This window comes from Lissotriton helveticus, chromosome 8, assembly GCF_964261635.1.
Source record: "Lissotriton helveticus chromosome 8, aLisHel1.1, whole genome shotgun sequence".
NCBI classification, from domain to species: Eukaryota; Metazoa; Chordata; class Amphibia; order Caudata; family Salamandridae; genus Lissotriton; species Lissotriton helveticus.
In genome coordinates, this window is record NC_136069.1 from 1,493,849,104 (window position 1) to 1,493,861,407 (window position 12,304).

General features: G+C 49.3%; 1 protein-coding gene across 1 annotated transcript; it reads left to right on the top strand.

Moving 5' to 3' along the window:
* The first annotated feature begins 1,799 nt into the window (after window positions 1-1,799).
* On the top strand, window positions 1,800-11,301 carry FZD4 (frizzled class receptor 4). The gene is made up of 2 exons (XM_078658435.1): window positions 1,800-2,660; window positions 6,352-11,301. The coding sequence occupies exons 1-2, from the start codon at window positions 2,412-2,414 to the stop codon at window positions 7,678-7,680; spliced, it is 1,578 nt and encodes a 525-aa protein (XP_078514561.1). The 5' UTR covers window positions 1,800-2,411; the 3' UTR covers window positions 7,681-11,301.
* Window positions 11,302-12,304: the final 1,003 nt, after the last annotated feature.

The following is a 12,304-nucleotide window of genomic DNA, read 5'->3' on the forward strand; positions in this document are numbered from 1 at the left end:
CTGGGCCTGGACGCAGCCACAGCCTCCCCCGGGCTGACTGTCTCAGCGAGACAGCCCAGTTGGCGACGTGGTTAAAGGACGGGCTGTCCAGGTCAGCTGATACGCAGTGAGAGATAGTTAGTTACTTGGGAACGGAACAGTACTGAGGAAAATGAAAGGAGGTCTGAGGTAGTTTATTAGAAAAGCATTTATAAATGGGCGGATGGGAGCCGGAGGGGTTTTAGGTCGCTAGACTCACAGGTGGGGGTACTTTACGGGTGGTTGAGGTGGGGCACACCATTTCTCACTAATCCATATATTTCTCACCTAGCGCCAGCTGAGCAAAGTAGCCAGGCGTCACGTCGCGCGCCGCCCGTGCCTTATATTTCACTTGGGCTTTAGCTGGCTGGCAGCTCCCTCAAACTTTTCGCCACTTTGTGAAACGATGCAGCGGAAACAGTGATTTATATCCAAGAAACGCCCAGCAAATCACTCCTCGAATCGCCAACATTCTGTGCCAATTGGACGCGTAATTTATGGCGCAGCTGCTGGTGACAGCCCCGCCAAGGCCGTCTGAGAGGCGGCGCGCTGACATTTGGAGAAAAAAAATGCTGCATTGGTTGTTTTTTTTTTTTTTATTAAATTACATTAGCAGGGTACTGTCCTTATGCCCATGTCGGGGCACGCGCAGTGGCGGTGAAAGGGCGCATTGGGCCCTAATGCAAAGGAAAATAGGTCTGCTGTCGTCCAGCGAGGCGGTGAATGACAGCAATGTTTGGGGTGCAGTAAACCACTACATCTCAAGGGCCCATGTGCCACTGCACCTACGAGCAGGCATAGGGTGGACGGTCGTGCATGGGCTACAAAAACACCTCGAGGCGCTGGCCAGTGTGCTGTGCTCTCGGACTGCTGTACTCCCTGGGGTGGTGCTGCTGGAACATCTGATGCCGGGCTAGCGTTCGAGGGGACGTGACGTTACAGAGCCATCGACTTTGGAACTATGGAAGTATTAGATTCCAGTCTCGGCGTCAGCTCAACATCGTGTGATTCTGGGCCAATCTGAAATCACTGAATCTCCCCGTGCATGTGTGAAATGAATGTGATATTGTGTAATGTTCTTTCAATATTATAATATTGTGACATTGTGTAAAGTTCTTTCAATATTGTAAAGTTGTAATCTATGCCTGTACGATCTTCACCCTAATGTGTTTTTTTGTGTGACTGCCATCCATTGTTTTATTCGACTTTTTCTTCTTTCTCGTTTGTTTCTGTAACATTTAAATGTGTTAAATGCTACTCATGTACTTGGTTCTATTGTGAAACGCTCTGACACCTTTTATATATAAATGCATTAAATAAATAATGTAAGTGGGGCTCACGTAAAGAGCTCCAATACCTTTGGGTAGATTCCGTGCTATATAGAACTGAACTGAAATAAATGTATAGATCATAGTTTGCACTGCCCTAAGGAACACTTGGCTGTGCCGAAGTCTCCTATGCACTGCCCGCTCAGGCTCCACCGGACCACCGAGGCTGTGCGACCTGCACCCAGACCGGCCGCTGCTCTCAGGGTCTGCTCGCCCATGTCCCGCCCTCCAGCGCCCAGCCCGGTCCTGCGTGGAGTGAACGAAGTGATCCCCCAGGTAATGCACTCAGGGACCCTCTGCTACCGCAGGCCCCGCCCCCGCCCCGCCCCTCACAGCCCCACTCATCTTGCAGTGCTTCCCAGGGCTGCACTCAGGGACCCCCGGCTGCCGAGGCCCCACCCCCAGGCCCGGCCTCCGCTCGGAGCTCAGCTGGGCTCAGTGCGAGAGGCTGACAGTGCGGACCGCGGCGCCGGCTCTGCGTGTGCGCTCCCCGTGCTCTCCTGACACACGGCCGTGCACCAGTGCACACGCTGCTTCACTGACACCCCGCAGGATCGCTTCTCCTCAGTTTGCAGCATTACAATTACTTTCTACCTGTTTGGAAGTGAGTTTGCACTTTTTGGAAGGGGGGATGCAGTGTCTGCGTGGACTGCAGGACTAGAGACCGCTGCACGAGACTGACAACAGTTCCTGCACCTCCTGCATGGTGTGGACGACTGGCACCGAGGGTGTATGCTTGTGTGACACCGGAATACCAGGAGCACCCCGCGGCAACTCTCAGCGCCTGGCAGTGGACAGATGTGCGCCTTCTAAGAGCTGTGTGAACCTGGGCAGTGGACAGGCTGCTCTGCTCCCCTGCATAGGAAGTGGGCAGAGTGTGCCGTGGTGCAGGGGCCAACCGGTGCGCAGTGGACAGGCTGTGCCATAGGTCAGTGGCAGTGCTGTTTCAACGAGAAGGGGACAGACAGGCGCGCACCAGAGTCTGCGGTGCCCATCTCTGCTTGCACTGCACCCACTCTGCCAGCTGCACCCACGCCTCTGTGCCGCACCCCCCTGGACCGGAAGATGGGGAGAGCCCTGCAGCGGGGACTCCTGGGTCTCTGCCTGGCGCTGCTGGCCGCCCGGGGGGCGCTGGGCTTCGGGGACGACGACGAGAGGCGCTGCGACCCCATCCGGATCTCCATGTGCCAGAACCTGGGCTACAACGTGACCAAGATGCCCAACCTGGTGGGGCACGAGCTGCAGACGGACGCCGAGCTGCAGCTCACCACCTTCACGCCCCTCATCCAGTACGGATGCTCCAGCCAGCTGCAGGTAGGTGCCCGGCGCACGTGCATCTCCACCCTGTGCCCAGGAGCACATGGCACCTGCCGCTCGGGGTGGGTTGAGCCTGTCACTGCTGGTGCCAATGTGGGAGGGAGGCAGGGCTCTTAATGCAGAGATGCCTGAAACCCTGCATGCACTGGGGATATACATTCCTATACAGCAGTGGAAGATTGTTCTGTACCTCCTGTTGGGTGAATTTAAAATAAATATATCAAATAACGCTTCCTATCGGGGTTAATTATTTTTTTACGTTCTTTCTGGTTTTAGGAAAATGAGGCATAGAAAGATAACTTAAATTGCCCAAGGTCACATGACTTGAAGCAATAAGTAGCCGGGATTAGACCTCAGGTTGCGTTGTTTTACAGTTGACAGCGAAGTCAGCAAGATTAAAGAAAAGTGCCACGGCAGTATTTTTTTAAGCTTTTCCTCTATTTGTATCTACGTGCATGTCTCTTTCACCATTGACAAGTCTCTTGGAGTGTAAACAGTTAGCATCACCTGTTCGGTTTTTTCCTTGTGTGTTCTTTTTTTGGTGGCGGCTAAGAATAGGTGTGCCCTTGCTAGGCTCGTGAAAATGATGCCCCCTCTAGTATCTGGCTGTTGTGGGGGGGACTCTGTTTCCTGGTACACTTAGAAAGTGCCATGTGTGCCTGGGGGTTGTTGAGGGCGCGACCCCCTTAGTTGTCACTTTAATGAGTTTTGAACGTGGGTCCAGAGGGGGTTACGTCACCCCTTGCACGGCTCACCCACAGCCCCCTGCTCAAATCTTGGGCGCACTGGACTGGCATTCCGGGCATAACCCGAGAACTCTGAGGGGAGAACCACTAGGTTACATCACCGGTGCGGAGACCGTTTTCAGATCGGGGGTGCTGCCATCAATGTTAGTCCTGAAGCCGTATGGGTTGTGAAAAACCCAAGCATTACACAAATGACGAGTGCAGGAAGGGAGCCACGCTTGTTCAGGAGGAGAGTGACAGGAAACAATATGTGCACGTAGGTGCATTTTGGAGCATATTGCCCGAAATACACTAAAGCATGGGACGGTACACTAAATATGCACCAGACATGCCTAAATGGGGCACAATCTCTCTCTCCCTCTCTCTATATATATATATTGTGCATCACACTTAAGTGTCTTGGTTTGTTCTGAATTTATTAAAATCTCTATTTCTGTGACACTTCAGAATTTTAAAACCTAGCGCCTCTTGTGCACTTTCTGTGCTGCTTCAAACCCTTAATGTTATAAAACGTGGCATTTTATCGTCTCTATCTTTCACGCTGCCGGTACCTCAGCACCATTGCCGCGTGGTTCATGCTCCAAAATGCATTCCCTTTGCAGTCAGAGAAAGGAAAAGTAAACAATCACCACGTTGAAGGAATAAGCAACGATTTGTCAGGAGACATAACCTGCCGTATGACCCCTGACCTTGAACGCACAGCAGATGTGAGAACGTAAAAACAGAATGTGCAGGTCTCTGTATTGTTCATTCTTCTTCACGGCTGCAAGCTTATTTTGGGGGTGCTACATCACCTCCCACACCCCTGCGTCCACCGCCCCCCAGAGACCATATCATCAGAGGTGAGAGGGGGAAGTTTCAAATGGTTTGTAAGTAACCGAGGTTCCTTAACTCATGTTCCCTTACGTAGACCGTGACGGGGTCCTGCCACGTGCAATGACACAACACACGTGTCTTCCAGCGTTACCCTTACTAAAACAGTAATATCACTCCCACGTTTATTTTCTGGACTGGACCGTTTTATCTCCTGTGTCTGTTTCTGTCCCATAACGAGCCTAGTGGCGCCTACTGCTATGATACCTCGGTGGGTGCGTGCACCTGTTGTGGAAGCGATCTGCGTGCATCCCAACCTACAGGACACGCGTTCGCGGATTCGTTCACCCTTGTGGGTTTGCCTAGATGAGCTCCATTGAGTTTGTTTATATTCACGCCTGTAAAGCTGTGAGTGCACGAGGCTGTCGCGCCAAGCGCCCGGCCAGACCACGCTAGGCGGCGGTTCCACATTCGCTGCCCTTTTTTCAAAACATGCTTTGTGGATTGTGATTTCACTCCCTCACACGTGCAGCGTGAAGTTCTACACATGCTTGTCGCCTCGGCTCGGGTGTCTTAGATTACTCCCCCAGACCCACCTACCGCCAGTCCGTGCACATCTGCTGAGCCCAGCACCGGCCTGGACTCTGTGGCCCTTCTAAAGGGGCGGCCCAGACCCTGACGCGGTGGACAATAGCCTGGCTTTGGCACCGCTGGAAACTTTCTTTCGGTAGAAGCACTTATGCTGGCTTATCTTTCGATGTTTGGTCCTGTGTTTTATCTTTATGGCTGTGCTCTGCCAGTAGGCAGTGCCCTGCAGCGTGCAGTGCCCTGCGTGGCGCCCTGCTGGCACACCTCTCCTCGGGTTTCTTGCATCACACACGAGCTGTCGAGTTTAAAAAGAGCGGAGTGCCACACATTCCGTCGAGTGTGTCAAGTAACAGGACTTGTTGCTGTCTTTCCCACGAGTCACCCCCCCACCGCAGTGGAGGGGTGTCTGGATCAAGTGTCTTAGCTCACAGATCACACACTGAAGCCACAGGGAACTGGGACATTTCTGCTTCTCTCCGTATTGGGGATGTTTTTTTTTTATTATCTAAATGGGGCCAGCCTTGGTATTTTTACACTTTTATATTGACACTGGAAAGTTACCGAATTGCTAACAGCTCTTTCACGCCTCCCAGTATCAGAATGTGCTATGTATATATATATATATATATATATATATATATATATATATATATATATATATATATACACACACACACACACACGTCAAAACGTATTTATTCGATCTTTCAACAAAGATCATAAAGCACAAATACACAGAATGACTTCATATTAAGTTAGTGCATAAGGAGGTAAAAAAATGTCATGTGAGCATTTCTTAAAACGTTTCTTGAAAAGAAAGATAGATTTCAAACTGTAATCTGTAATATCACAGCAAAAAATTGTCAAGGGGTGATAAAAACAAAAGAAATATAAAGTAACATCAGTGCATGGGGGACGGCAGCGATGAGTGCATATAGCAACACAAATACATATATGTTGCTTCGAGCTAGCTGTATTCCAGCGCTTCAAAGTTATCTCAAGATTACAGCTGCTGCTTTACATACACTAGAGCCAATAAATATATTTCTCACTTTTTCAATCATCTCAGAAAGAAACCCTGTTTCATCCAAAGCAACGTCATTGCTGCATTTGCAAAAGTGCATTTGGCAAAAAGCCAATCAGCCCTAAAAAGGTGTTCTAGGAATAAGCAAGACAAGTTAAACAAACAGTGGGGTTAGACTGTACATCTTTTGTGGCTATGTTTGCCCCTTTCAGTGTAATGCTTTTGTTACTTTTCATACTTAAGTGCCTAGAGACAGTTGCCCTTGTGGTACAGCACTATACAAATGCACTCATTCATCCACTTGCTTATCTCGTATCCTTCTCTGATGCTCTTTTAACTGACACCCCATCCGTCCGCACATCTCATTCGTACACTCCGTTATCCCATCTTCTCATCACTCACTCAGTGTTTCTTCTTGTTTCCCTACCCCATGGGTGTTGTTACATGCCACCAGTTTGTGTTACCAGTGTGACCAGTCTACATTTTTGCTAATTCTGTTATTTGATTTTTTTTGCAGTTCTTCCTCTGTTCAGTCTACGTACCGATGTGCACTGAGAAAATCGACATCCCAATTGGACCCTGTGGTGGTATGTGCCTCTCTGTCAAAAGGAGGTGTGAACCGGTGTTGAAGGAGTTTGGGTTTGCCTGGCCTGACAGCCTGAACTGCAGCAAGTTCCCCCCACAGAATGACCACAACCACATGTGCATGGAAGGCCCTGGGGACGAAGAGGTCCCGCTTCATGGCAAGACGTCCCTGCAGCCGGGAGAAGAATGCCAGTCCTTTGGGGCCAACTCGGACCAGTACACCTGGGTGAAAAGAAGCCTCAACTGTGTCCTCAAGTGTGGTTATGACGCGGGCCTGTACAGCAGGTCAACCAAGGAGTTCACCGACGTGTGGATGGCCGTGTGGGCCATCCTGTGCTTCATCTCCACAGCCTTCACCGTCTTGACCTTTCTGATAGACTCTTCCAGGTTCTCCTACCCCGAGCGGCCCATCATATTCCTGAGCATGTGCTACAACATCTACAGCATCGCCTACATTGTCCGTCTGACCGTGGGCCGGGAGCGCATATCCTGTGACTTTGACGAGGCCGCAGAACCAGTCCTCATCCAAGAGGGCCTCAAGAACACGGGCTGCGCCATCATTTTCCTGCTGATGTACTTCTTTGGGATGGCAAGCTCTATCTGGTGGGTAATCCTGACGTTGACCTGGTTCCTGGCAGCAGGTCTTAAGTGGGGACACGAGGCCATCGAAATGCACAGCTCCTACTTCCACATCGCGGCATGGGCCATTCCAGCAGTGAAGACCATTGTCATCTTGATCATGAGGCTGGTTGACTCTGATGAACTCACTGGCCTTTGCTACGTGGGCAACCAGAACATTGACGCCCTAACTGGCTTCGTGGTAGCACCTCTGTTCACGTACTTGGTGATTGGGACACTCTTCATAGCCGCTGGACTGGTGGCGCTTTTCAAGATACGTTCAAACCTCCAGAAGGATGGGACGAAGACGGACAAGTTGGAACGACTCATGGTCAAGATAGGTGTTTTCTCTGTCCTGTACACTGTCCCAGCCACTTGTGTCATTGCTTGCTACTTCTACGAAATCTCCAACTGGGCCGTCTTCAGATACTCTGCTGATGACTCCAACAGGGCGGTCGAGATGCTCAAAATCTTCATGTCGCTGCTGGTGGGCATCACCTCCAGCATGTGGATTTGGTCGGCCAAGACAGTGCACACCTGGCAGCGGTGCACCAACAGGCTGGTGAACTCGGGGAGAGGGAAGCGGGACAAGAGAGTGGACAGCTGGGCCAAGCCTGGCAAGGGCAACGAGACGGTGGTGTAGCCAAGTGCCACCTGTGCTGAAGTCTCCAAGTAAAACTCTTCTCTCTGGGAGTTACTGTGATCCACAGCAGTGTGGTGGAATGTGTGTGTGGGGGGGTCTCCAGGAGGGCCACAGACAGTCCCCTCTGAAGCCCCTGTGACAAATGGGGCTGCACACATGAAAAAAATGAAGGTTTCTATACAAGCTGTGAACAATCACAAACTACAGGCCGGGTTACAATGCACTGCACTGAGTGTTTCTCGAGCCTTGGTGAGTTCCCAGTCAAGTGAGGGGGTAAAACGCCTGGGGCGTCGCTCCACAGCTGCCAGTCGTTTTGGAACAGAGATATTGCTGTCAGGAGCATAATGTGGAGACATGCATTAGTACTCTTGGACTGGCATCAAACCACTAAACACTGGAAATAGGAATAGAGCTGAAAACGAACAGAGGGCTGGTGCACAACTTACTGATCGCAGCAGGGCTCGCAGCGCCCCCTGGCGGTGTTCGTTATCTTCTTGCAGTGCCTTTTGTTTTTGGAAAGACAAATATTTGGATTGCTGGTTACGAAAATGTATGCAGTTTTAGCAGATATTTATTTGTTGCCCTTTTCTCTATAGAAATTGTCTTTTGTTCTGATAATTGCTCATTTTGTCTTCTTTCTTTGCTATTTGTCTTGCATTTTTTTTAAACTTCCTTTCTCTTTCCTCCCTCACGCCACTTTATCTGCCCTTATTTATTGTATCATGTTAGCACACTGCCCCTTTCCCTGCTCATAGCATTCTTATTTCAGCGGTGTGCCTTGTATCTCCCCCTTTCTCCCGGTGCTGGGGGGAACACGGGAGGAATGCTGCCCTGACAATCACTTTTATTCAGTGTGAGCCCAGACCGGCCGAGCATGCTTATCTCCCCAGCCCAAGAGGCACAACTGCTTCGAACAATTAGGCCTCGTTGCATTTCATTTGGGGAGATGCCATCTCGGCGGACGCCAGGCACGGGGGGAGGGGGTGAGAGGGGGTGCTGCTCTGTTTATGTTTCCGCGCACCTCACGTCCAGATAGAAAATGTATTTTTCTATGCTTATAAATAATGGCTGTTCTTTATAAACACAACCCCTACTTCGGGGTCAGGTCCTGGGTGGCACCGTCAGGGGGGATCGAACCCGTCTCTCCCCGGCACGCCAGTCGTCTGACTGAGCATACATACCTAATGTAAACATGTTCGCCGAGCTCTGCGGTGTCTCCAGCGGCCCAGAAATCTATCTGCCAGCTGTTTTTTTTTTTTAAAGAAAGGTTGCAATTGGGGCTTATCCAGTTTCCTCTCTGTGAGTTATTCCCTGTTGCGGCCGTTGGTTTTGGGTTTCACTGTGGTGGGGGTGGGCTTCGCACTGGTCTCTGCTCGCAGTAGAGTTTACAGGTCGCTGGGGTACACGCGCAGCACAGTAGATGAGAGTGAGACCCCCGCCCCCAACTGAAGCGAAGCAAGGTCTGCCAGAGCACGTGTCCCGCCTCTTAGGCCTGCCAGTGCAGTCCCCTAAACTTTTCCAAACTTTCCAGTTTATGGTGATTAATACACGTCAGAAATCACTCGTTTCGGTAGAAAAGGAGTTGTTTCTTTATGAAATAGAGCTTTGCCTGATGAGGTTATGTATGTTCAATCCCTTTCCCAACTTTTGTTGTGTTTGGCTGGAATTCTTCCCACCCCCAGCTCACGTGCCCCCCATGGTTGTTCCTGAAGAAGTTTGCATCTGATCTCCTGTCCAATGCCCCGGTGTTGTGATCTCCCAGTCTGAAGTACTGGAGTTGTGATGTACAGGCGTTGTGATCTTTCATTCTGATGTACTGGAATTGTGACTTTATTTGATGTACAGGAGTTGTGATCTCCCTCTATGATGTACAGGAGTTGTGATTTTCCACTCTGATGTACTGCAGTTGTGATCTCCCACTATGATGTACTGGAGTTGTGATTTCATGCTGTGACTTACTGGAGTTGTGATTTCACACTGTGATGTACAGGAGTTGTGATCTCCCACTTTACTAGGCAGAGATTGTGATTTCTCCCTTCGATTTTCTGCTGTTGTGATCTTCTGCTCTAACCTGGTTGTGTTCAGTTACTCTGATGCTGGTGTTTTGATATCTGGCTGTAAAGACAATGATAATGTGATATTTTACTTTGGTGAACTGGTATTGTGATCTCCCACTCTAAACTAATGGTGATGTGATCTCCCACTCTAATGGTGTTGTGATCACTATACTCCAATGCACTGATGTTGTGATCTCCCACCCTAAAATATTGGTGATGTGAACACCCACTGTAAATTTATTGGCCTTGTGATCTCCCACTTTGATGAACTGGTGTTATGACCTCTCACAGTAAACTAATGGCCTTGTGATCTCTCACACTTATGCACTAGTGTTGCGATCGCTCACTTTAACCTAATGGTGAGGTGAATGCCCACTCTGATGGTCTTGTGATGTCACACTCTGATACACTGGCATTGTGATCTCCCACCCCAGTGCCCTTGTGATCTCCCGCTGTGATGTACTGGTGATGTGTTCTCCCACTCTAATCTAACTGCATTCTTTTCTCCAACTCTGATGCACTGATGAGACCTCCCACTCTAATCTAATGATGTTGTGATCTCACACTGTATTTTAATCATTCAGTGAGTTCCTGTGTTGATGAAATACTATTGCAATCTCCCACTGTAATGCACCAGCACTGCGGGTCTCGCACGATGCTAGGGCAATGCAATGTCCTTCTTCAATGCCACTGTGCAGCTCTAATGTACTGGTGTTGAGATGTCCCTCCTCTACAGAATACCGTCATCTCACGCTCTGAAATGTTATGTCAAATAGTTTATAAAGCGCTCGATTACCCAGAGGTGTCATGGCGCTAGCAATGGGATGTCTACTTTCTTCACTATGCCCCCGCATCCTCTGCAAGGATGATTTAGCTCCCCCAGCCCCCAAGTCATGGTATGTCTGTGCATCTTTCCCTATGCTTCTGTATTCTGTGCAGGAATGTTGCTGTTCCTAGGGGGGGTAGGGTTCTTGGCAGTGGGGACCTCCATATTGAGAGAGGGGCAGAGGATTCTGGTTAGAGCCTGTTTTTAGGGGGCGACTAAAGCAGGCCCTCATTTCAAACGCTGTCATTAAAGTTAGCAGCATGAGTTTAATTGAAATGCAGCTGCCCCTCTATCAGAGAGATTAGGGGAGGCAGATAAAGGGCCCTGGCGCACAATGGGGAGGCGACGAGCCGGGCTTTGTGTCGGATTGTGCAATCCTCTCTTTTCAAGATGCCTAAAACTTACGCCAAATGTATGCAAAACTCAAGTGCCTCAGAAGTGCAGGAGCGCGCGGCTCGCACGCGCACAGCTGCCCTCACGCGCTCGCCAGTATTTATTTGCCTGTATCTGAGCTGACCTATCACAGGAAGGTACACGTGACACACCCCTACCGAAACTGCCTTTTATTTTCTGAAATTTGTGACAGAATGGAAATTGGTTATTTTTGTATGCTGTACAATATTTTTATTGTTTCATTTATATGTATATATTTGTGCTGTAAATTTATATAATTTATCACTGTACAAAAACACTGATATTTAATTTTGTATTAAATATAAAGAAAAGTTTTATTGAAAAGTGAAAGGCTACGGCGTCATCAATGTAACAATAATCCAGAGTGACTGCAGGGATAAAATGGGCAGTTGGACATCGGGATATTTAGGCAATGGCCTAGGACGGACTCCTGCAGTGCGATGATCACGTGGTGAGTCACCTCCGGCCCCTGCAGCTACTTCCGGTCCTCATGGAGTAGGCCTGAAGCAAATGCGTCTGCACTCTGCAGCCCTTGGGAATGGGGGAGTGTTAGGGTATAAAGTATCTCGTTTCTTGAATACTTCACAAGTTAAATCAGGCAGGCGTTTGCCCGACTATTTATGACAAAGAGTTGCGACATTTTTGGCTGCGGGAGACGTGGAAAAATTGGGCGGGAAAAGGGAAATGGAAATAGCACCTGGAGCAGAGAATGAGGCCGTTCGCCAGAAAAGGAACAATGGCGCCGCCTTGTGGGCGAATGTTAGTGCAGCATGTTGCTGTGTATGAAGATGCTGTGAAGGGCGTGGGTGTGGCGACTGTAACAGCTGTATTTCTTTGCAAGCGAAGAGCTCCGTCATTACGGAAACCTTACACCAGATGGTGATTTTGCTCTGGCAGCAAAAAACAGACAGGGCCGGTGCACAGAGGACTTTTTGTCTGCACACAAGTTTATGACCGAAGATGGCTGGATTTCCAAATGATAGCAGATGTAAATCTTTTTACGTCTGCGAAATTATAGGCTAGATCAGTGTAGAATCACGCAGGTGTAACTCCAACGTAAGGGATAGATAGTGGGAGTAACTTTGGATGGTTTGCATTACAATCCTTACACAAGCCGCTTGTGACCTTTCAAATACTTTCCCACCTTGAAAGTGGTTGGAAATGGGCCCGGCAAAGAGCTGGATGGAGAAAATCCCTTCCAGTGTGGAAGCGAATTGAACCCCTCCAAACTTCATGAATGCGATGGGATGTTTCCACAAGATAAAAACATACTTTCTTTTCTGAGGAAAACAAAGAAAAAAGTGTGCAATTGCACAGCTGGCTGCCT

Bases quoted from the DNA above. Each gene is read 5' to 3' on its own strand.
- FZD4 (XM_078658435.1), top strand. From the start codon at position 2,412: ATGGGGAGAGCCCTGCAGCGGGGACTCCTGGGTCTCTGCCTGGCGCTG. The intron at 2,661-6,351 runs GTAGGTGCCCGG...TTTTTTTTGCAG, and splicing joins GATGCTCCAGCCAGCTGCAG to TTCTTCCTCTGTTCAGTCTA.